General features: G+C 41.4%; 1 protein-coding gene across 2 annotated transcripts; it reads left to right on the forward strand.

Moving 5' to 3' along the window:
- The first annotated feature begins 373 nt into the window (after window positions 1-373).
- On the forward strand, window positions 374-22414 carry LOC119646436 (indole-3-acetaldehyde oxidase-like). 2 transcript variants are annotated; one of them, XM_038046886.1, is made up of 7 exons: window positions 374-511; window positions 569-741; window positions 13122-13856; window positions 19140-19373; window positions 19586-21520; window positions 21580-22057; window positions 22116-22414. In XM_038046886.1, exons 1-7 carry the CDS (start codon window positions 472-474, stop codon window positions 22295-22297), a joined length of 3777 nt encoding a protein of 1258 aa, XP_037902814.1. In that variant the 5' UTR covers window positions 374-471; the 3' UTR covers window positions 22298-22414. The 2 variants fall into 2 exon arrangements, with proteins under 2 accessions (XP_037902814.1, XP_037902815.1); XM_038046887.1 differs by lacking the exon at window positions 13122-13856.
- The last annotated feature ends 1365 nt before the right edge of the window (window positions 22415-23779 follow it).

The raw sequence follows: 23779 nt of genomic DNA on the forward strand, positions 1-23779 counted from the left end.
CGTGCAGCGTTGGCTACAATGTAATATGCATATCACAAAAACACAACCGTAGGAATTAGCATTTTATACAGGTCGTTTTTTCTTGGCCACCGAATAACTATAGAAAAGTCATTATCAAAGGTACAGAGATGTAGATGATATCTTCGTAAACAGTACAAATTTATGGATGACCTGATGAAAATGTGCTTCTCAAGTAATTATATATAATTTACTTTTATAGGTCCAATCATAATTTCTAATGAAGAACTGGTATTGTGTAACGGATCCCACTATCGGCAATTATTTTTGTGTGTTTATAGTGGATAATCACGTTTCCATTGCTGTTAGCCCGACCACAGAGGAGCGTCATTTCAATCATTTGAAACTCGTTTCTTGTTGAATCGTGGTACCAGAGCCAAACAGACTCAGTAAGCAATAACAAACGTTCTCTTGAAAAACGCAGTTGAAAGTTTAGTGTAGATTTCGGGCAAAATGGCTGTAAATTTCAAAATAAATGGAAAACCATATAAGGGTAAGTAGTTACTACGATACTTGAGTAAAAATGCTTAGTTTCGTGTCGGATTCGTAGTTCTCCTGCAAAATCATCCGCCCGATATTACCCTCAATACCTTCATACGCCAGCATGCGAACCTGCCTGCCACAAAGTTCATGTGCCTAGAAGGTGGATGTGGAGTGTGCATTTGTGCGGTGAAAGGACGACATCCAGATACAAATGAACACAAAGTATGGGCGACCAATTCTGTAAGTATCTCATCTTAAATCATTCCTAAGTGGCAGAGAAAAATTAATTGGTAAGTTCTGTGACCATTTAGCTGCTACAATAGCATTAAAGTTATTTGCTCTGGGAAAAAGTCTACATTGGCCTGAATGCTGAGAAGTTGCTTTGCCCATCGGATTCGTGGCTTTGAATGATTTTCAATGCAGAGAAAGCGTGCGCCGTGTGTACGATTATACTCGTGAATGAAGATGCAATCTGAGCTTCAATAAAAGTTATCTTTGATGCTTTACATGTATATACTATACTTTCAAAATACGATATGAGATCTTGCATTGAACTTCAAATACTGTCTTCAATAGTCATGAAAGTTGACTATGGCAGGCAAATTTCACTGTTTTCCAAGTTTTAAATAAAAAATTTTAATTTAAAATAGTACAGTAATGCATTTTACTGCTAAAGAAAATGGTTTAATTAGGTTTCCCCGGGTAGCAATTAAATAACTACCAAAAAATTGAAAAATAATTAAGTTTAATTTTCCCAGGTGGCAAGTATTAGACTCTTCCAGCTACGCCAATCACTGATCATATCATGGTTGGCTGTTTCTTTGAGCCATCCTCTTCATTTGAACTGATTTCCAATCATTGTTAATAGAATATAATTTTATGGCTATCCTGGCCGGCTTCTCCCATTTAAATCATTTAATTTATTGAGGCGAATGAAGTTCCAGTTGGTAAAAAAAAAATAGTACTTTAATGTGTTGCTACCAATATATGGGGCGTTACGAAAAGCACAAATTCACCTACTGTAGTTTTGTCAATGATAGAAGGATTTACATCATACTTTGCGGTATGATTTGCGACCTATAATAGACTGCAAAATTATTATAATGGACAGTAAAAAGTTTTATTTATTACAAAATCATTTAGTTCATCTTCCTTATGTTTGTTATTTATGCATTGAGAACATAAAGACATTACATAATTGGTACCTATTCTATTAAAATAATAATATAAAACACTAACAGCTCGCCCGGAGTCGGTTACCATGTCGGTTGTGAAAGGAGGAGAGATCGACGTATAGGCGTCACGATGACCACTAGCATAGCTCTGTCTGCTGCAGCTGTTTCACCACAATCTGTAGTAACCGATTCACCAGGTTCGCGTAGATAGCGGATGAAGTGGACTGATGATATCAACCTCTTTATTATCTGTTCCTACTACGAAATAACAGCAGAGGCACGTACATATTACCGTCCTTTATTGCACCAGAGATTCGTTGAGCGCTTCCCACAATACACGCACGTGACTGTGCAGTGGGTCACAGACCAGTACCACTTATTACTGGCAGCGACACAATCCTGGCCGTCATCGCGGAAAGAGGTGACCGAGGATCGATGGGGGCAAAGGTGGCTGCATCAATTACACCTCGCTGCGCTGTGTGCAAAAATTCCAGTACCCGCCAAAGAACACATCTTTTCCGCCTGATGTCTGAGCGAATTCCAAACAACGTATATAGAATTTTTGAAAATGAATCATTTGCATTAACCAGGTGTAACTAGGCACTGTGCAGCTCCAGCAACTTCGAGAAATCTACCTCAAATCAAATATGAGATTAAATTTCGATTGTGTTCCTGATATGTCGCTACTGTAACTACAATACCTTGTATATTCTGGTGCTGTTGCGCTGTCAGTGTGCACGGTCAGATGGTTCGTTTTCGTGGCATTGGTTTGAGTGACCGAAAAGATCCACCACGGAAAATTAATCTAGAATGTCGGCGCGACTTATTTAAATCAGCTCTAGCAATGCCAGCAGATGGGTGAATAATAAAGTAAAGGAAGTTTACTGGAACTATCCATCCCCAGTGAGACACTCATAGCTGAAATTCTGGACACACTAAAGCAGAAACTTTTCTGTCGTATGCAGTCGGTTACGACGGTATGGCGAAAGTCATTCCAGACGTGTTTAGAATTCGAAATACGCAAAGAAACAAGCAAAGTTTGTTAAGATCACTCAACGAATCCCAACAGTACAGTTTTCGGTAACGAAAGCAAAGGAGTTTTGGGGTTGAATTTGGGGGTACGCGCCCAGTATGCTTTCCAAGTTGAGTGGATTACCGTTGAAGGCACAAACCTTGCACTATGCCGGATATTTATCTATTTACGTTTGTCGGACAGATGGCTCTGTACTGGGGAGCTCTCTGCTGGGACGCAGAGATGCATGTGTGTCATTTAAGGCGTAGTCGCCACGAGTTTACAAAAAGCTTATAATGAAAGAGCAAGTGGGAAACAATCAGTGCAGAATGTGTAGTTTGGCGTTAGGGACGTTGGACTATCCCATTTCTGGCTACACTGTTATGGCACCTGTGCAATACACGGCAGGCTCAATGCTGTGTATAAGGTGATTCACCAAAACCTTGCATACGAGCATTGGCTGATCATGGAAACATGTCCTGTTTGCCGATATGAGCTATAGGTAGTACTTGATAGTTCTGCTTACAGCATGGAGTTTAGATCAGGACTTACAACCTGTTATTAGAGCATTGCCATGTTTTTGAACGTCAAAATGGATTGTAGTTTGGCTGAACGTGGCTCAATGCCTTTCCCAGTTGAAATATATTGTCTGGGTAGATCATCAAAAACTTAAATCATCAAAACTTAAAAGCACGTTCTCAAACAACCCGCCACCATAGCTAGAGCTCAATTTGTCTAGAGTATCCAAACCCGGCCCACATGATAATATGGGTGATGTATCTAGTATCTGATTAGGATTATACTTCTTTAAAGTTTCCAGGGTATCGTGTTTCACGCTGTCAGCAAACCTCAACCCAAAGCTATTTGAAACCACTTTTTTAAGGTTTGGTGCCCATTAACCTAACAAAATTTTTAATTTTTTTCATCGAATATAGTCATGGTATGAAATGAAAAGTTTCGAGAATTACTATCGAAGCAGATACTAAGTTGGTTCATTTTAATAGGAAATATATTTTTTTTTAATTTTTCTTACTTACCAACCTTAATACAAAGAAACCAAAAATATTCTTATTTTATCAGCATTTATCCTTGGTCCGGTATAATTACTTCGCGCTACACCACGAACAAGATGCAAACAATTGACGCAACACATGAGTTTGCGATCACGAATATCTTTCGTTAAACTGGTCGAGTTCATTTTTAAGGTTTTGTGTATAATGAAACCTTACTCAAATCGATTCACTGCCTGCAAGTCTGCCCTTCGGGGAATGGAAAAAATGTTTCCACCTAATGTACACATGAGGGTAATAATTGAAAGGCCTCGAATATTGTTCTCCGAAACTGATACTGATTTTGATCTAAACTGCGAAACGCATGAGTAAAGAGTCAAAATTTGCACACTTAAAGTGAGACAGGACTCATTTTTGGAAAGTACTCAACCCAGAAATCGCTTATATGAAGCCTAGTGCTCAAACTGCATCTAATTCCGACATCTGTCCAAAAACGCCCCATAATTTCATCCTAGGAGCACCAAATTCTTCAGCAGGATAGAGGACAGTATCTGGCATAACTCTCCTTTCGCAGGAATCCGGCTATCAGTATCAAAGTTACAGTTACAGTTCAAGCTTTCACGCGCGAATTTATAATAATAATAATCGTTGACACAACATTCCATATTGGATCAGAGCCTTGAAGTGTGTTAGAGCACTTCATTCAAGACCATAACGGTACACTACAGAATAGCCTGTAGGAGGCAATGTGGTCAGCATTGCGCTCGCCCGAGATTATTACCCTGATTTAACTCAAGAACTTATTCACAGCTGAGTCGACTGGTATCCGATGTCAAATCAAGATACAAATACCACTGCTACCAGTGAGATTTAAACCGCAATCTTCCGTACGTCAGCTTTGTGTTCTAACCACTCAGCTATCCGGACACTCTAGAACGAACTTATGAGTGTTTTCGAAAAACTTCTAAAATATGGCAATATACTATTATTCACATTCATCATTATCATCAACGGCGCAACAACCAGTATCCGATCTAGGCCTGCCTTAATAAGGACCTCTAGACACTCCGGTTTTGCACAGAGATCCACAAATTCGTCATCCCTAAAAGCTGTCCGGCGTCCTGACCTACGTCATCGCTCCATCTCTTTTTCTCATTGCCGTTGAGCCGGAGTTTATCCACAACCTGACGGTCATGGTATCGCCCATAGATTTCGTCGTTATGTAGGCTACGGAATCGTCCATCCTCATCTAGGGGGTCAAAGATTCTTCGGAGGATTTTTCTCTCGCGGCCAAGAGTTCGCAGATTTTTTTTTTTTTTGCTAAGAACCGAAGTCTCCGAGGAATACATGAGGACTGCCAAGATCACAGCCTTGTACAGGAAGAACTTTGACCTCATGGTGAGACGCTTCGTGCGGAACAGTTTTTGTAAAGCTGAAATAGGCTCTGTTGGCTGCCAACAACTACACGCGGATTTCATCAACATAGCTGTTATCGGTTGTGATTTTCGACCCTAGATAGGAGAAATTATCAACGGTCTCAAAGTTGTAGTCCCCGTCGCACTGGTCAAACGAAAACATCTGCATTGTTTAATGCTGTTCGTTCTTTTGGTTTTGGCGCTGACGTTGGCACCCTATACTTCGTCTTGCCTTCATTATTATGCAGTTCAAGATCTCGCGCCGCTTGCTCGATCTGGATGAAGGTAGACTGTACATCTTGGGTTGTTCTTCCCATGATGTCGATATCATAAGCATATGCCAGTAGTTGAGTGGACTTAAAGAGGATGGTGCCTGTCGTATTTACATCTGAATCGCGAATCACCTTCTCGAGGGCCAGGTTGAAAAGGACGCATGATAGGACTTCCCCTTGTCTCAGACCGTTGTTGATGTCGCATGGTCTTGAGAGTGATCCTGCTGCTTTTATCTGGCCTCGCACATTGGTCAGGGATTAGCCTAGTCAGTCGTATTAGTTTCCGTCGGTATACCGATTTCTCTCATGGCCGTAGGACAGTTTTACCCTGGCTATGCTATCATAAGCGGCTTTAAAGTCAATGAAAAGATGATGCAACTGATGCCCATATTCCAACAGTTTTTCCAGCGCTTGCGGCAAACAGAAAATCTGATCTGTTGCTGATTTCCTTGGAGTGAAGCCTTTTTGATGAGGGCCAATAATAGTTCTGGACGTATGGGGTTACCTGGCCTAGCAAGATAGTGGAGAATATCTTATAGATGGTACTCAGCAAGGTGACACCTCTATAATTGCTGCACTGTGTGATATCCCCTTTTTTATGTATGAGACAGATAATGCCTCGTTGCCAATCGTCAGGCACTGATTCGCTGTACCATACTCTGAGCATCAGTTGATGGGGTACTTTGTGTAGTTGGTTGCCTCCATATTTAACCAATTCGGCTGTAATTCCATCGGCTCCTGACGACTTATGATTTGTACGCCGATGAATTGCACGGACTGTTTCTCCTAAAATTGGTGGTGGCAGTATTTGCACGTCGTTTTCAGTTGGCGGGACTCCCGACTCGCTGATATTTGGTTGTTCACAGATTTTTTGGTTCTCCCAGGCTTCCTTTTTCCGTCTATGACGTCGCTTCGGAGTTCATGATAAGTCTCTACGAGTGCCCGCCTTCTTTGAGAATGCAACATTACTCGGTATGCAGAATTCTTGCGTTCCATTGCTAGCTTACATTCATCGTCAAACCAGCCATTCCAACTTCTTTTGCGGCTGGGGCCAAGTATCTTTGTGGCCGTATCAATGATAACGTTCTTCAGGTGATTGTGAAGATCATTTGTTGGTGCTTCATCTCCAGGATCTCTGTTGACTGCGATTAGTGCGGCATCCATTTCCCTCTTATAGGTGTTACGGAGGGCTTTGTTGTGAATGGCTTCAGTATTCACTCCCCCTGATTGTTAGAGGGGATTGTAGGTGGTGCCGTAATTCAAGCTCGGAGCACCATGCCAGCGAGACAGTGGTTAAAGTCTATATTGTTCCCTTATATGTTCTGACATTCATCAAGGCTGGGAGGTGGCGGCGTTCAATCAGCACGTGGTCAATTTGGTTGAAAGTGGTCTCATCAGGAGAGGCTCACGTATGTTTGTGGACCACTTTCCGCGCAAACCAGGTACTTCCAACGACCATTTCGTGCGATAATGCTAACTGAATAGGTCCACAGGCCGTTATCATTAGTATCCCTATGTAAGCTACGGGAGCCGACGTATCGCTTGAAAAGGGCTCCTTCCCTACTTGACTCTTGAAATCTCCAAGTATGATTTTAATATCATACTTGGGACAGGCTTCGAGGGTCCGCTCATCCTTCTCCGACTCTGCAGTCTCCTCTAGTAGGGCATGCATGTTTATGAGGCTTATATTTCTAAACTTTCCTCGCAAACGTAGAGTGCATAGCTGTTTGCTTATATTTTCAGAGCCGATAACAACAGGTTTCATTTTTTGGCTGACTAAGAAACCTACTCCGAGCACATGGTGTACTGGATGGCCGCTATTATATACTGGTGTAGCGGCTCTTCTCCAGGAAACCGGTCCCTTGTCCATCGCATCTCTTGTAGCGCTGTTACATCAGCCTTATATTACGATAGGGTATCAGGCTAGCTGCTCAGCAGCATTCGGTCTGTACAAGAAGCGCACGTCCCATGAGAAAATTCGCACATTCGTTAATCCATTGTCGTTGCCGGGTTTGTCGTTGTAAAATCCATCCTATCCGAGGCTCTTTCCACGGCTTCGTAACATCAGTTTTTCATGTAGGGTTGTCAGTCCTACACAACCCCAACCTGGAGGACCAGTCGGTACATTTTGTCCCGGTTTTAGGCGCGGGAGACTCGCCTTTCTCCTTCTCCGTCTGCAGTTTTTCATGAATAAAGAACTTATTCACTTTATTCGAGTATATATCGGAATGGGATTTATTCTAAGGCCTAGATTTCGTACGGATCCGCCATTGTAAATTTTTTTCAGCTTCTTCTGGTGGATAGGATTCTGATAACGAGACCTGTTACACTTTTCGGGGCACACATTTTGATCCCTCACTCCCCTTTGTTTCAGCCAGTATCATAGCACATGACAATATTCTGCCGAACAAAAGTTACAGCCCCCTTTCATCATGTGTGGAGAGCCCTCCATAAACCTATTCCAAATGATGCCATCCTGTTGTATGCAAAGGAATGCATTCACCATACCTCCTCACCAAATTTCGTGACAATTGGTTCAGCCGTTTCCGAGTAAATCGGGTATGATAGACAGACAAACGGACGGGCAGACATTAAATCGTTTCTAATAGTTTTGTTTTACACATTATACATACATACTTACATATTATTTCGAACACTGTAGTATACATTTCTAGTTAACTTCCAAAACTCGAAATCCCTAATTTCTTTACAACATATTGATTTTATTGAATCTTACTAGAATAGAAGCCAACAATTAGTTGTCAAATCTTAGAGCTAGTATTCCTCGCCAGTGCCGGAATATATTATTCAAAAAGTAAGATTAAATTGAGATGGTGGGACTCTGGAGAGTACTCCTCTCTATTTTACGGTACTGAGCCCTTCGACCATGGAGAGTCAAGTGATAGATATTGACGCGAATCGGTTTCCCACGTGATATTCACTGCACGACTCCGGTACAGTTTAAGGATCAGAGATTTTTCACATAGTGGAGAAGGATGAGTAGTTACTCGCAGTTCTACATATAATTCCTAAAAGTTATTTGGATGTCAGGATGAGCTGTGACAAAACCTTGGACAGACCTGTGATATGGGCATGTTCTCAGTGAATTTCTGCATCTCGTCTATCGTATATAGGGCCGGTCACAGGGTCAGTTATGTTTCGACTGACCGCAACGAATATCTAATCAGATCGAACTTATCGCGTTAGGCATTCGATTTTGGAAGTTGCCGCCTGAATGTGTGTGTTTTTCAGGGTTTCCCGTTCATACATAGCTGAAAATACAAAATATTCCTTCATTAATTGCTAGCTAAACTCCAGATATACATACATATGTAGATGTGCATACATATCAAAAACATAAATGTTTTGTTAACCCTAAATAAACAAATGTTACCCATCCAAAATCCAACGCGTCTTCACGCATTTCCACTTCCTGTGCACAAAAGCAAATACCACTTGTACTAGGGTGCACTACCCGCAAACTTAATTAGCACATACGTATACAGATACAGTATCTGCCTTGAGTAATTCAAACTACCATACAAGAACTCAAAAGAGCATTCATATTAGTTTACTTTATGTGATGATGACGTTATATATATCATAGTGCAGTAAATGCACGTGAAATGCAAACTTTAACCTTCTATAACTTTGTTAATAGTAGTTGCATTTCATTCAAACTTATCAAAGTTATGTATTTTGCGGCTTAGATTTCGTATTGATGCACTATTGTGCATTTTTTGGACTTTCGGTTCAATAGGTTCTGAGAACGAGACTTATTTCACTTTTTGGAACACACATTTTGAATTCGGTATCCCAACGAAATTGATAAGACTGACTAGACTGACCCTAGACGATTCAACATCAACAACGGTCTACGACAAGGGGATGCGCTATCATGCGTCCTCTTCAACTATGGCCCTGGAGAAAGTGATTCGCGATGCCGACTGTAAATGTGAGAGGCACCATCCTCTTCAAGTCCGCCCAACTACTGGCCTATGCTGACGATAGTCGACATCATAGGAAGAACATCCCGAGATGTACAGTCTACCTTCATCCAGATCGAGCAGGCGGCCCGAGATCATGGGCTGCACATTAATGAAGGCAAGACGAAATATATGGTGTCAACGTCATAGCCAAAACCAAAATAACGAACAACATCGAATCGCACTGGTCAAACGAAAACAAGGACGATAGGAGACTAGAACTTTGAGACCGTTGATAATTTCTCCTATATAGGGTCGAAAATCACAACCGATAGCAGCTATGACGATGAAATCCGCGCACGGTTGCTGGCAGCCAAAAGAGCCTATTTCAGCTACAAGAACTGTTTTCGCTGGAAACGTTTCATCATTGGGTCAAAGCTCTTACTATACAAGACTATGATCTTACCAGTCCTCATGTACTTTTCGGAGACTTCGGTTCTTAGCAAAAAAAACTGCGAACTCTTGGCCGCGTTCGAGAGAAAAATCCTTCGAAGAATCTTTGGCCCCCTACGTAAGGATGGACGATTCCGTAGCCTACAAAACGACAAAAACTCTGAGCGATTCCATGAATATCTGCCTCAGATGGAACGATGGCGTAGGTCAGGACCCTAGACAGCTTTTAGGGATATCGAATCGGTGGACCGTGGCGCAAAAGGTGGATGTCCGGAGTTCCTTATTAAGGCAGAGCTAGACCGGATACCGGTTGTTGCACCGTTGATGATAGTGATTTTGAATTCTCAGTAATTATTTCACCCAATTCGGAAAGTATAAATCGAGTCTTTTCGTTTGGTACTCTACATGATCATCCTCTTTGAAAAGAAATGTTACACCCCTTTCGCATGTATGGCGAGCTCCCCTTCAAACTCAACAAAAAATGGCACACTTACTATATGTGAAGGGATTTTTATGTATCACAGAAAAGCTGGACGTTTCAGGTATAAAAGATTTTGTGTATTTCTTATATAAAGACATTTGAGTGTGCATTTGACCCATTAGCACGTAGCACGTAGCACGTAATATATGCATATATTATTTGAGAGTATCCACTTTCGGATGATATTGACATTCATAGTCTTGAATTTGCGAAGAAACGACAACATCAATAGTGCGATTTCCACCAAATCTCCCCTTTTCTACTAATATGAACATGTTTGGTCGGAGAAGATACGAAAGTAACTGTCTTCTCATTTGTGTCGGTGCGAGTTGATGGGAAGCTTGTCGAGAGGTCCTGTCGATTGGAAGCTAGTTGGGAATACTTTGTATCTTTGCCATTTCTGCCACCGTCAGAATAATAAGTCGGCAGCAACCGATAGAATTATAGCCACACTGGTTAAATATGATATAAAGACGACTAGCTACACCAGGCGGTTCATCGACGTATGCTCAATGTTTGATACAGTGAAGTTTTGGGCGATAGCTGACAACGGGGCATTTAGGACAATGTGAAAGGATAATATCATGTAGCTGAGTCCCATCTATCATATATTATATCCTCCAACATTAAGAACGCTTATCAACGTCGTCAAACTAAAACTACACAGAACTATGAAGGAAGTCGGTACCCCGACTTAATTGATAAGGTTGGCTAAGCTGATTCCAACCAATGTGCGAGACCAAATAAAAGCAGCAGAATCATGCCCAAGACCATTCAATTACAGTCGAAAAAGGTGATCAATCTAGGGTATGAATAAATGCACATAAATGTGGATTTAGGAGAGCGGAGCCATATTCGATCCAGAGTAATATTCAGTAGCTTTTGAGAAGCGTTGCCTCAGGCCAACAAGAAAACGGATCTAAGATAATCAAATGGTATCGAGGTAAATGGGATCGAATCTTTAATCCGGAACTGTGATTTTTTGGATGAGTTGATGTTGCTGGCAACTGTACAGCAGTAAACAGCTCTTCTCATTAGGTTTGGACTTTCGTAATGGAGGACCTTATGACCACGTGAAAGTGCCAGCCTCTGAAGATTTGGTGAGGAGCCTTTCATCGGAAGTTTGATAGTATGCCTTCGCTCTGCTGAGCTTTTGTAGTTCTTCAGGTTTTGAGATGGGTACCGTGGATATGGCATTCAGTCGTGACATTGCGTCAACTAACATGTTTTTATTTCCCATAATATGAACGACTTCTCTTGTGAACTATGCTATGTGTTCGAACGAAACGAAAGTGGCTCCCAGGGCAGTGTTACAAGTGTCCGTCTTTAGTACCAGTTGAGCTAATGGAGACTGTTTTTACAGTTTTGGTTGTCGATGTGACACTGAGTAGCGGGCTGGTTTTGGACTGAATTCGGGTTAGTTTTGGGCTGACTTCGGGTTAGAAAATGATTTTGACAGATCCTTAGCTTTAAGGGTGTCATCCCGTGTGAAGGCCCTTTTAATATCCTGAACATAAGTACGATCCATTTAGACCGATATTATTGCCCGTTATTGAAGAACATGTCGCCATTCCCAAAAAAAATTATTTGCGATGTGCAACGTTAGAGAGTGTTCTGCCCATCATAAAAAAAATCAACGGAATTTTAACGTGTGGTAATATACTCACCTTTCGCAAACTTGATTTATTTAAAAACATTGAAAGGTAAATTTTTCATAACTTGTTAAACTTTTTTTTGTAAACTTGGGTGTTTTTTCACTTTCTTCACTGTTGAAACAAAGGCACGATTAATCCCAATTATCCTAGCTGGGAATATCTTCGGAATAAGTCGTGAAAATTTCAAAGATTGGATAGATATTGGGCTATGTTGGCACCCAATTTTCAACTTGCAGTTTCAAGAGAAACACATTTAAAATTAAAATGTGATTACTTACTACTACTATCAATTTTAACTGCCCATTAATCTGCCATACCTAGTCCGTGAACCTTCGAAATCTTTTAAAAAACATATATAAAGCATTGATTTCAATTTTCACCTCAATTGATGACAAAAAAAAACCAAAAAAATCCTTAAGTAATTGATTTGTAATGTTAGGGTTTTTAATGAATGTTGGCTGCTGGTTGATGTGTATACAACGGTAGGTTATGTAATATTTCCTCGTACAAACGGCCGAGATGACTATTGAATGCTGACCCCACCTACCGATTGTAAATCTGTTCTCCCAGCTAGCTTTGATGTGAAAAGATGATGTCGATTTTATGTGCTTGTGCTAAGCAAAGATAACTTTTAAGTAAAGTAACGCTCATTCTATGCGTGTGAAAATATTGTTCTATCTATTAGCTTATATCCTTGTAGGATCTTTTGTTTTATTCTATCTTTTCTTGCAAGAAAGGTTCTTTCATTTTTCATTGATATTTATTTTGCGCTGTCCTATAATTTACGTTATGAATGCAATAACTGCAGTACAAAGTATTCTAGTAACCAGTAATATTTGGTTAAGAGGTGATGTTTGTGAGATTACTTTGTAATATCACCTTTTTCAAAAAGTGGCATGATATCACATTACTTACTAAGGTGATATTTTGCGCTCCTATAGTATGTAACGCCTTAATAATAAAGTTTTTTCTGAAAGGAAGTTTTTCCGCATATAGTCAAAATCTTAAAATTCTTGGACCCACTTTGTACATTTCGCAAGCAAAATGGAGAAGCCAAATAATTGCATTTCTGTTATTCACCTGACCTACTATCCGAACGTGTAGATCTACTTCCACCTGCATGTATCATTACGTATGAATGTAGCTACATTTTTTATTCAGTCTAGTCCATTAAATAAAAATAGAATTAATATCGCTCCTTCTCTTCTTATATCCTTATAGTGTCTGACTTTATTAAACGTCTGCGATGGATGGGAAATTATAACCTCTGAAGGCATTGGAAACAAAAAAGATGGTTATCACCCAATTCAAACCCGATTAGCTGACTTGAATGGTACTCAATGTGGATACTGTTCTCCAGGAATGGTTATGAACATGTACGCACTCTTGGAATCTAAAGGAGGACAGATCAGCATGGAAGAAATAGAAAATTCCTTCGGCGGAAACATTTGTCGCTGCACCGGCTATAGGCCTATTTTAGATGCAATGAAATCATTTGGCATAAATTCAGACTACGAATTTATTGACAAATGCAAAGATATTGAAGATTTGGATAAAACTTGTCCGAAAACAGGCACAAAATGTTCTGGAACGTGCAGGGCACGAAAAATGCATGTAGTTTTCGAAGATGATAGAGAGTGGATTCAACCTCATTCCATTGATGATATAATTCAAACTTTGGGAAATATTGGCAGCAAAAAGTATATGCTGGTGGCCGGAAATACAGCACATGGTGTCTACCGAAGATCGCGGGATGTTCAGATTTTTATCGACATCAATAAAATTCCTGATTTGCACGCACACTCTATTGGCGAAAAGGAGATTGAACTAGGTGGAAATTTAAGCCTTAGTGAAACCATGGATGTGCTGCGAAAAGCCACGTCAACTCCAGGGTTTGAATTTTGCGACAAAGTAGTGCATCATATCGACTTAGTTGCAAACGTACCAGTTCGGAACGTGAGTATGCAAAGTTAGAATAAGTTGTAAAGTATAGCTGAAGTTTTGATCTTTAAGTACCTTCAAGGGTATTGTTTCTAGGAACATAGCAAGTTCAATAACATACATACATTGCTAACTAAGTCTATCTTGCATTAGGAAAAGTTGCTTCAAGTTCTTCCCATTTCTTCGAAAGTATTTGCTTTTAAATAGAATCAATCAAAGTCTGGTCGGCATGTTCGCTGTGAAACAGTTTAGGCTCCCAGCAAAGGGTGGTGTCCAAAAAATTTAGGTGCATCAAAACAAGTTTGTAACAATTAAAATTAAAAAACACGACTACTAATAATAATTTAGACCATTATTGTCTTCATTAAATTGTGTCATTTTCTTGTAAAAATAGTGGAATTTCTAATGCCTTTTAGCTAACCTTTTAAAAGCATCCTGGATGATAAATTTCAATTCGCCCGTGGTGGAATATTTTCGCGTATTATTGTAAATCTGCCCAAACAACCTAAAACATTCCTCATAATATCCACATTCAATGGAGCTTCCAGTTGTTACCATGTGGGGATGATTTCGGCCTGAAAAGGTTAAAGTGCTGGTATGGGCCGCGGCATTTCTGGTTGGACAAAAGCTAGGTGGTTTAAAAACGGACAAAATGTTTTTTTACCGCTTTATTAATCTTAAGATAGTTAATCTTAATCTTAGATAGTTAGCTTATATTATTACAACTATAAACGTTCAAGGCCCTAATGCCAATGCAACGGGGAAATTTTCCATGGTATATGCGTGTGTATGCGATATGTGCGAGAGGCACACCCTCTGAGCACTAAACCCGTAGTAGTCCCCGTCTAACGAAATATCACAGAATCGTCTATGTTTAGCAGAATTTCGTTTAGTGGATGTGATGCTTCCCGCTGCAATCTGATATCTGGTGGGCGTATAAGCAGGGCACACACATTGGAATTGTGTGGATTGCGATTCCTTATTACAGGGCGGACACTGATCATCTTGAAGAATTTCTAGCTAATGACTTATGGCTAATAGGGATGCCCACAATAGGCACTTCTGTAAATCTTCCAGTTTTTCAACACACAATGTTTTTTTGGTTCCGATAGGAAAAATTCAGATCACAAACTCGAGCATGGGTTCCTTACAGAATTCCTAGGTACTTGTAGAAGTCTGTTCCGGTCGTAACTTCAATGTGGAGGTCACCAATGCTATGTTATGCGGCTCGTGATGACCTTTGCGGATGGCTTGGATTCCACACTTGTCTAATCCAAACTCTATCCGAATATCACGGCTGAACATGTCAATTATTCACGACAGACTTCTAAGATGCTCGTCAGTACCAGCATACAGTTTGATGTCATCAAGTATTTCAGTTCGCACTTATCATGTAGGTTTAATTGCAAAACCATGCCTTCTAGCATCATTCAGTAGCCACCAAAAGGGGTTCAGTGCCATACAAAACCAAAGGGGAGTCAACGAATCCCCCTGCAAGATGCCTCTCCTTATAGAGATGGATTCTGAGGTATTAGTACCCTCAGAGGAATACACTTCCATGACTGTCGCCAAAAACATTATTAGTTTCGGATCGATGCGATAAAGGTATGCGGAACGCTATTGAAAGCCTCGATATAGTAACTAAAGAGGTTACTTTGGCCTCTAGTTGCTTGTCCTACAACTACCGAATCGATAATGAGTTGATCTTTGCAATCCTTTGACCCAACTCGGCAACCCTTCTGCTCCTCGAACAGAATGTTGTTGGTCTCGAGGTGCGCATTGATCCTTCCACTAACAATGAACGTTATGAATTTGTAGAGGGTTGATAACGAACTAATCGGTCTTGTGTCTGCGGGGTCCTGCACCATGTCCTTCTTAGGAATAGGGTAGGTAATCCACGCAGTGAGGAAGGGTGAAAATTCCTACGGCCCACTCATAACCTCATTTATACTGCGTATCAAGCGACTATCTACGCTGGCAAATTTCTTATACCAGAAATTCTGCACCCGATCCAGACCTTGGCCCCTCCAGTTTTTCAAGCTGTTATGGCTCGTCGAACTTCCTCTTCGGTAACATCCGCAAAATTCATGCCAGGCATATTGGCATGGCGGGTGCCTTCGGCGGTGATCCACTCAGCCTGCTCAGCATGCTGGGCAGGTAACCCCCAAAGTCCACCCCAATACTCTTTCGCTTCCGTCACCGAGAACTGTATTGTCTGGGCGCTCTGTTGGGATTCGTTGAGAGATCTGAAAAAGCTCCGCTGGTTCCTCGCGTATGTTGCATTCTGGACACGTCTGGAATAACTTTCGCCATACCGTCGTAACCGACTGCATATGACAGAAAGTTTCTGCTTTAGTGTGTCCAGAATTTCAACAACGGGTGTCTCATTGGGGATAACATAGTTTTTGTAAAGCCTCTGCACTTTATTCTTCACCCGTCTGCTGGCATTGTCAGAGTTGATTTGAATCAACCTAGCAATGTTCTGCCTTAGTCAGTCCCGCCGATGTTCCGCCGGTCACTCAAACCAATAACACGAAAGCGAATCATCTGACCGCGCCATTTGGCAGCCGCAACAGCACCAAAATATATAAGTGATTGTAGTTGCAGCAGTGGCATATCAGCCCAAAGTCGAGATGCAATCTCATCAGTGATTTCCGCGATGACTTTAAGTCGAATACGCTCCCTAATGGTGGCTGGGATTGTGTTGCTGCGAGCTATAAAGCGGTACTGGTCCGCGACTCGCTGCACAGTCACGTGCGCGAATATCGGGAAACACTCGACGAATCTCTGTTGCAGTAAGGGGCGGTAAGATGTTGATATCTTTGAAGTGCAATCCATCATTTTTTGCTGCCATTAGAAAGGGAAAAGGTTTAGCATTCTGCATAATCACATAATCTTTATATAATAGAAAGCAGTTAAAAGTGCATGCTATTGTCGGTATGTAACCAAGTTTTTCTCACACTCTACCGCCAAAGACTCGATCTCCTCATTATCGATTTCTGTGAGAATTCGCAAACATTTTCTTATTTTCGATTTGCCGACAAATCTGGTTGCCAGCGTCCGGTGATGTTATTCCATAGAGAGGCTGGGAGGCGGTTCCGTTAACGTCTCTAGCTTTCCCTTCTTCTGCTTATTCACTGCACTGCAGGCAGGAACTATCTTACAAGCCGTTCGCAATTGCGAGGCCAACGCTGAGATTTTCCCGCCATGTATGCTGCCGTTCTTCAACCGCCGGGTATCACACATGCCACTTGTTCTATCCTGCGAAGCCTGGGGTCTACAATCGTGAATTTAGGCGAAAGGCCAGAACCAAAATTGGAGTTACCTGTAGCAGCTACTTTACGGCAAACTCTACGATGCACTATAGATGGACGAGTCGATAATGAAAATCTTGATTCTCTTCAGTCGGTAAATTGCGCTTCGGATATTTTGCCACCCTTAGAGGAAATTCCTACGGTAGTGGTGAGACACAAATTGCTTGCACTTACGTTCTCTTCTGTCTCGCTTTCGTTTAAGTATACCAATGGGAAGGACCAGCTTTGGGCCTACTCCCCCGCGAAAAGGTTGATGTAGGCCCTAAGGCAAAGCACAACTATTTACTACCCACCACCAATATATTGTGATATTGACAAAGACTACAGACGAAAAGGCGACGAAGAAAGCCAAATTGGAAATTCGTCCACAGGCAATCGCTATTTCTAGCTGCCATACGTGCCATACGTCAAAAGCTGACCAAACCTTAAAGTTCTGGGCCCAGGTGTCACGGAAGCACCTAGAAAACCGGTTATAAAATTCATCCTAGGCAAAACTGATTTCTTTTGTAGTGAAAGCTCACTTAGGAAGTTCGTTGCAGTGCGTACTCAAAAGCTTGAGATCTATATAAAGGCCAAAGATCTCAATAAAGTGATATCCGATGGAAAAATCGGGACACTGTTTTGAAAGAACAATTTAAGTTTGAAAAACTTGGAGAATCTATCGTAATTTTATGCAAATCCTGTGGTGGCACTCAAACGCCTAGAATGCGATTACTAATGGAGGTAGTGTAGAAACCATTGGTGGCCAGAGAACAGACCTGAGTATCCCTTCATTGCGGGACTCCCTCTCTAGATCCTCACCTTGATTTAACTGTTGATTCTACCGCATTGAATGAGATACTTCAAAGACTTGTTTGGAAGGTGCGCCACAGCGGAATTAACCAGTCGGATCGACGGAGAAGATGTGCACCGTCAAGGGTTGCATTAGCGACCTAGATTGGAAGGAGTTGCAGGATAACTGAACAAATTCAGAACCGTAGTTGCAAACGCCAGAATTGACAAAAGCATTGCCTGCGATAAGAAAAACAAGTTCGTTCGAATAAATCTCCATCATTGCAGACTGGCTCAAGATTCACTTGCACAGACCACGAATTCAAGTTGGAAATTACGATCAGAAGTAAACCCTGCAAAAACGTGAAGAATGTATGGGTCACAGATTCGACTAGTGTATCGACGATATGAATGTGTGGTCGCAAGCATGAGTAGCCTGAGTAAATTGGACAGAACTTTCTGTCCAGTCAAATATAATGCTGGCTAACGAAAGTGATATTACAACATCTCGGGAAGGACGCTCCAGTTCGATAGTAGGTCTGACTATTATAAGCTTACGCTGGAGCGTAATTCATCCTAATGTATTAGCAACGCCATAGTGAACTATTAAGGAGCCACAGTGCACACAACTTAGCAGACCAGAATGTCCAAAGCCATAACCAAAGAAGACGTCCGGTTGGCCTGCAAAACCCATGGATGGTCAAACATCTCCACGGAGAGCGGTAAATAGGAAGAATTAGGGCTAAAGAGAGAGCGTCGCAGAAGCCTCAAGCTAGCTATCTGCTCAGAGGCGGAGATCAACCTCTGAGGGACTGTTTATCGAGTTGTGACGGCACGACTAAGAAGTCAATTATATATGCGCTCTACTCTTTTCCTGAAAATTATCCAACGAGAAAAAAGTGCATTAAAGACTTCAAGACATGTTTAGATAGATCGGCAAATTCCCGCAGCTCCGGAGGTGAACCATTATTAAAAATCTTCAGTAGAGCAACAAAGCTCCAGTTTCATTATCATCACACTTAATCCTCTCCAAAACGAACACAAACATCCACGGCGAAGAAGAGTCCAACCGGAACGGAAAACAGCCCTCTAGCCCCCCAACGATCACGCCGTATGTTTCGGACAGACATGTTAACTTAATTATCCATTGATGATATACCCCCTTTAAAGGCATTCATTTTGTTTTATTTATAATAATACTCCTAAATTTCAGATGGGTACATTAGCCGGAAATTTGTCGATCAAGCATCAGCACAAGGAATTCCCCTCAGACATTTTTATATTGCTTGAAACATTGAACGCCAAATTCACTATAATGGGCCTGGATGGCAAGACGACTACGTCTTCAGTATTGAACTACTTACAAATGGATATGAGTAAGAAGATCTTAACGAAAATCATCATTGAGGCAAAGCCAGTGGATCAGTACCTCTTCAATTCATATAAGGTAAGAAGGGTCATTCAAACAAAACCAACTTTTCTTAAGGTTTCCTTCAATGTTTTTTACGCGAACCTACATGCCAAAAACTCCGGCCTAAGCCATATTAACATAACATTAAGGAGGCTCATGGGAAGAAGTAATATTTTTTTTTGAACTCATTTTCAGATATATGATACTTTTGATTAATTAATTACTTTTGATTCTACATCTGATTTTAGATAATGCCCCGAGCACAAAATGCTCATGCATTTGTCAATGCCGGATTTCTCCTAGAAATGGCGAATGATACCGTTAAATCAGCGCGTATATGCTTCGGTGGCATTAATCCAGACTTTATTCACGCTTATCAAACCGAAAAATTTTTGGTTGGCAAAAACCTCTTCTCAAACGAAACTATTCAAGGAGTAATGACGGAACTCGAAGCCGAAATTAACCCCGATTGGGTTCTTCCTGACGCTTCTCCCGAATATCGCAGAAAACTAGCTTGTGGACTATTTTACAAGTTCATCTTAGGGGTTGCTCCTCAAGATATTGTAAAAGAACAGAATAGATCCGGTGGAGACATTCTTCGCCGATCGCTATCAAGTGGAACGCAGATTTATGATACTCGCAAGGATATGTATCCTGTAACAAAGCCAATACGCAAAATTGAAGCGATTGCGCAATGTTCTGGAGAAGCTTTTTATATGAATGATTTGCCTCCGTTACCGGGAGAAGTTTGGGCAGCATTTGTTCATGCAACGCAAGCTAACTCGCGAATCGCGAAGATCGATGCTAGTCCTGCCTTGAATATACCCGGAGTAGTAGCCTTCTATTCGGCAAAAGACATTCCAGGGACAAACTCTTTCATTGAGAAAGGCATGTTTGGATTCGATGAAGAAGAATATATATTCTGTGACGATCTGGTCCAGTTCCATTCACAACCGTTGGGTGTGATTGTTGCGGAAACGGCCGACATAGCTAAAGCAGCGAGTGAGAAGGTTAAGGTCCTTTATGAAAAGCTGAGTGGTTCGGTAATGCCTACGATGCAGGACGTTTTCGAAAACAAAGCCTTCCATAGAATCTCTGGCGTGACGGAATCCGAAAATTATAAAGAAAGTACATCCCCCCTGGAGGGCACGAAACATATTCAGAGTAACTTCGATATAGGAAGTCAGTATCATTATACCATGGAACCGCAGACGTGTGTCTGTATCCCGACAGAGGATGGCTTGGACGTTTACTCGGCCACACAGCATATGGATTTGACACAATCAGCAATTGCCAAGTGCTTGGATACTACAAAGTCTAAAGTGTTCTTGCAAGTAAGGCGGTTGGGTGGTGGGTATGGCTGCAAGATTTCTCGGGCTTCTCAGATCGCTTGTGCCTGTGCAGTGGCAAGTACGCTTTTGAACAGGCCCGTTCGATTTGTACAGAGCCTGGAATCTATGATGAATGCCGTTGGGAAACGATTCGCGTGCCACTGTGATTACACAGTTGACGTCGACGATAAAGGGAAAATAGTAAAACTCACGAATTCGTTCTATGAAGATTGCGGATGCACCGTCAACGAGAGTCCTGTGAATTATTTGTCCACATGGACAGTTTCAAACTGTTACGATGCAGATGGAAATTGGAAAATTAGTGGAAAGACAGTAAAAACAGATGCACCTAGTCATACTTGGTGCAGAGCACCAGGAGCACTGGAAGGAATTGCAATGATCGAGAATATCATGGAACATATTGCTTGTGAAACTCAGCAGGATTCCGCTGACGTACGATTGCGGAACCTGAAACCAGGCACTAAAATGGAAACTTTACTGCCCGAATTTCTCACAAGCACGGAATATAAGGCACGCAAAGAGGAAATAATAAAATTTAATGAACAGAACCGTTGGCGTAAGCGTGGTTTAGGCCTAGCTTTAATGAAATATCCTACTCATTATTTCGGCACGCAACCCGCTACCGTTAGTATCTATCAAGGAGACGGCAGCGTGTCGATAAGCCATGGTGGTATCGAAATGGGACAAGGATTAAATACCAAGGTCGCACAAGTTGCCGCATATGTTCTTGGTGTTCCACTAGAAACGATTCGAATTCATCCTTCAGACAGCTTTAATGGCGCCAATGCCACAGTGACTGGTGGCGGCGTTGGTAGTGAGACAGCTTGTTACGTAAGACCTTTACTCCACTTTAATATTTGCTTTGTTTAACATGTTTCCTGGTTTTTCAGGCGGCGAAAAAGGCTTGTGAGGAATTGCTTTTAAGAATGCAACCCGTTCGCGATACTATGGAAAATCCCACTTGGCTAACACTTGTTCAGAAATGCTGGAGCTCCAACATATCGCTAACAGCGTCACGATCACATAAGGCAGGAGACTTGCAAGTTTACGACGTATGGGGTCTTTGTTTATCTGAAATAGAAGTGGATATTTTAACTGGAAATTTAGTCATAAAGCGTGTGGATATTTTAGAGGATACTGGGGAAAGTTTAAGTCCCATAATCGATGTGGGACAAATCGAGGGTGCTTTTATAATGGGGGTCGGGTATTGGTTAACGGAAAAGTTGGTTTTTAATCGGCAATCTGGAGAGCTCCTTACTAACCGCACTTGGACTTATAAGCCACCGGGTGCTAAGGACATACCGATTGACTTTAGGATTACATTGCTGCAAAATAGTCCAAATCCTGCAGGCTTTCTAAGATCGAAAGGTAACGAAAATCAATGAATCATCTAATGATTAATATGAATACAATCAAAATCTTTTAGCTACCGGCGAGCCTGCATCATGTCTTGCTATCTCCGTCCTCTTTGCTTTGAGACATGCACTGGATTCTTCAAGAGCGGATGCAGGTATAACTGAGAAATGGTTCCATTTGGGAGCGCCGTCCACCCCAGAAGATACCGTATTAAATTCGGGAACGTCGGTGGAAATGTTCACATTAAATTAATTATTTCTTTTATATCTTTTCCTTTTGCATGGCTTTCTATGATTACTATTTGATTTAAAATAAAGTTTACGGAATTTCTGGTGAAAATGATTTCAATAAATTTAGATCACAAAAGAATTATTGATTGATTGTTAATTGGACTAAACTAATTTGAAGACAAATTGTGGGTTGCCTACCTGCAAGTTTCGAATTTTCTTATTTCCGTAACATTAATAACACTTCGCATAGGGGCTGAGTTAACGGAATAAAACGTACGCAAACTGCTTCGACATTGGGATTGCTTTTTCCAGGCAAAAATTCCAGTGATAAAGGTTTGGTCTTCATTTACCACAGCCCCTCAGAGAAATGGAAACACTAGATTCAGTACGCGCCGGTTCCGAGATGGGTCTGCCCAATAGTGGCAAAACATACCTGCTGTGGATGGAAAACAAAGTCTGCGTAACCTGCCCGAATATATTTGCAAAGATTTTGTCGCTATCGAAACTGCCTTGGTCAAGCGGATGAAATTGCCGGCCATGTCCCAAAAGAACTGCCACTGGGAAACATGGGACGGATTACTAATTTAAGGGGGAAACGTGCTGTTAAACCGTTTTTGGCATCTTCACTTTTTACAGGCTTTGGTAGAAAAACATTTGAAGATTACCTGCTCAAAATTTTAAATCGATATTTACTTTCATTTTCACTTTACAGCCTTTAGAAGCAAGTGCAGTCTTCTTGTGTCTCTGTGGCATTACAAACTTTAAACGGTTTTTTTTCGAAACACACTTTTCTGATCCGGGTCGTAATAATTCGGAAAAATGACTCGTTCGTTCTACTTCAAATTTGTAATGTATATTTATAAATCATTTATATCCACTATATACTTGCTTTGCAATGGTCCATTAAGAGATGTTCACCATGATTTAGAACCTTATAACATCTAGAAAATGTCCACCTTTCGTTAATCTTAACGACCATATTAAGTTGAGACTTTTCAGGGCTAATCCACACTCTTTGTTACTATGTATATGAGAAGTGGCAGTGCATGGGCCACACATTGTAAAAAGGGTGAAAACTCCATTCCAGGTTATGTCATGCAATCGAACAAGCATTTCCAAGATGATCGACGAGTGATAATCCCAAGAGATACGTAATGCAGAACAATGAAGGAAGAGGGCAAGTTCCTCGTAAAATCAAGAGGAGAGGATAGAAATGAAGCAGGTTGCCTCGCGGCGCATCTTTATTGAGTAAAATTAACTTACAAAACTCTCCCTGTTCTGAACCCGAACTGCCTTGGGGATAACTCCCCGGCAGCACAGATCGGTTGACCGAGTCTACTCCTGATAAGTTTTTCGAGGACTTTCTCGCCCAGTATACACAGCAGCTCCGCATCTTCTTTTCCCTTGCTGATCAGCGCGAGTCTCACTTTCTTGCAGCAACAAGGAAAAATGCCCTCCTAGAAGCCAGCGTTCAGCGCCTGAGCAGCAAGTCTGGCCGTTAGCG

The sequence above is a fragment of the Hermetia illucens genome, chromosome 1 (genome assembly GCF_905115235.1).
Source record: "Hermetia illucens chromosome 1, iHerIll2.2.curated.20191125, whole genome shotgun sequence".
Classification (NCBI taxonomy): domain Eukaryota; kingdom Metazoa; phylum Arthropoda; class Insecta; order Diptera; family Stratiomyidae; genus Hermetia; species Hermetia illucens.

Excerpts from the sequence above, each read along its gene's own strand:
- LOC119646436 (XM_038046886.1), top strand. The coding sequence starts at position 472 with ATGGCTGTAAATTTCAAAATAAATGGAAAACCATATAAGG. Across the intron at positions 742-13,121 it reads AAGTATGGGCGACCAATTCT|TGTCTGACTTTATTAAACGT; the intron begins GTAAGTATCTCA and ends ATATCCTTATAG. Across the intron at positions 22,058-22,115 it reads AGGCTTTCTAAGATCGAAAG|CTACCGGCGAGCCTGCATCA; the intron begins GTAACGAAAATC and ends AAAATCTTTTAG.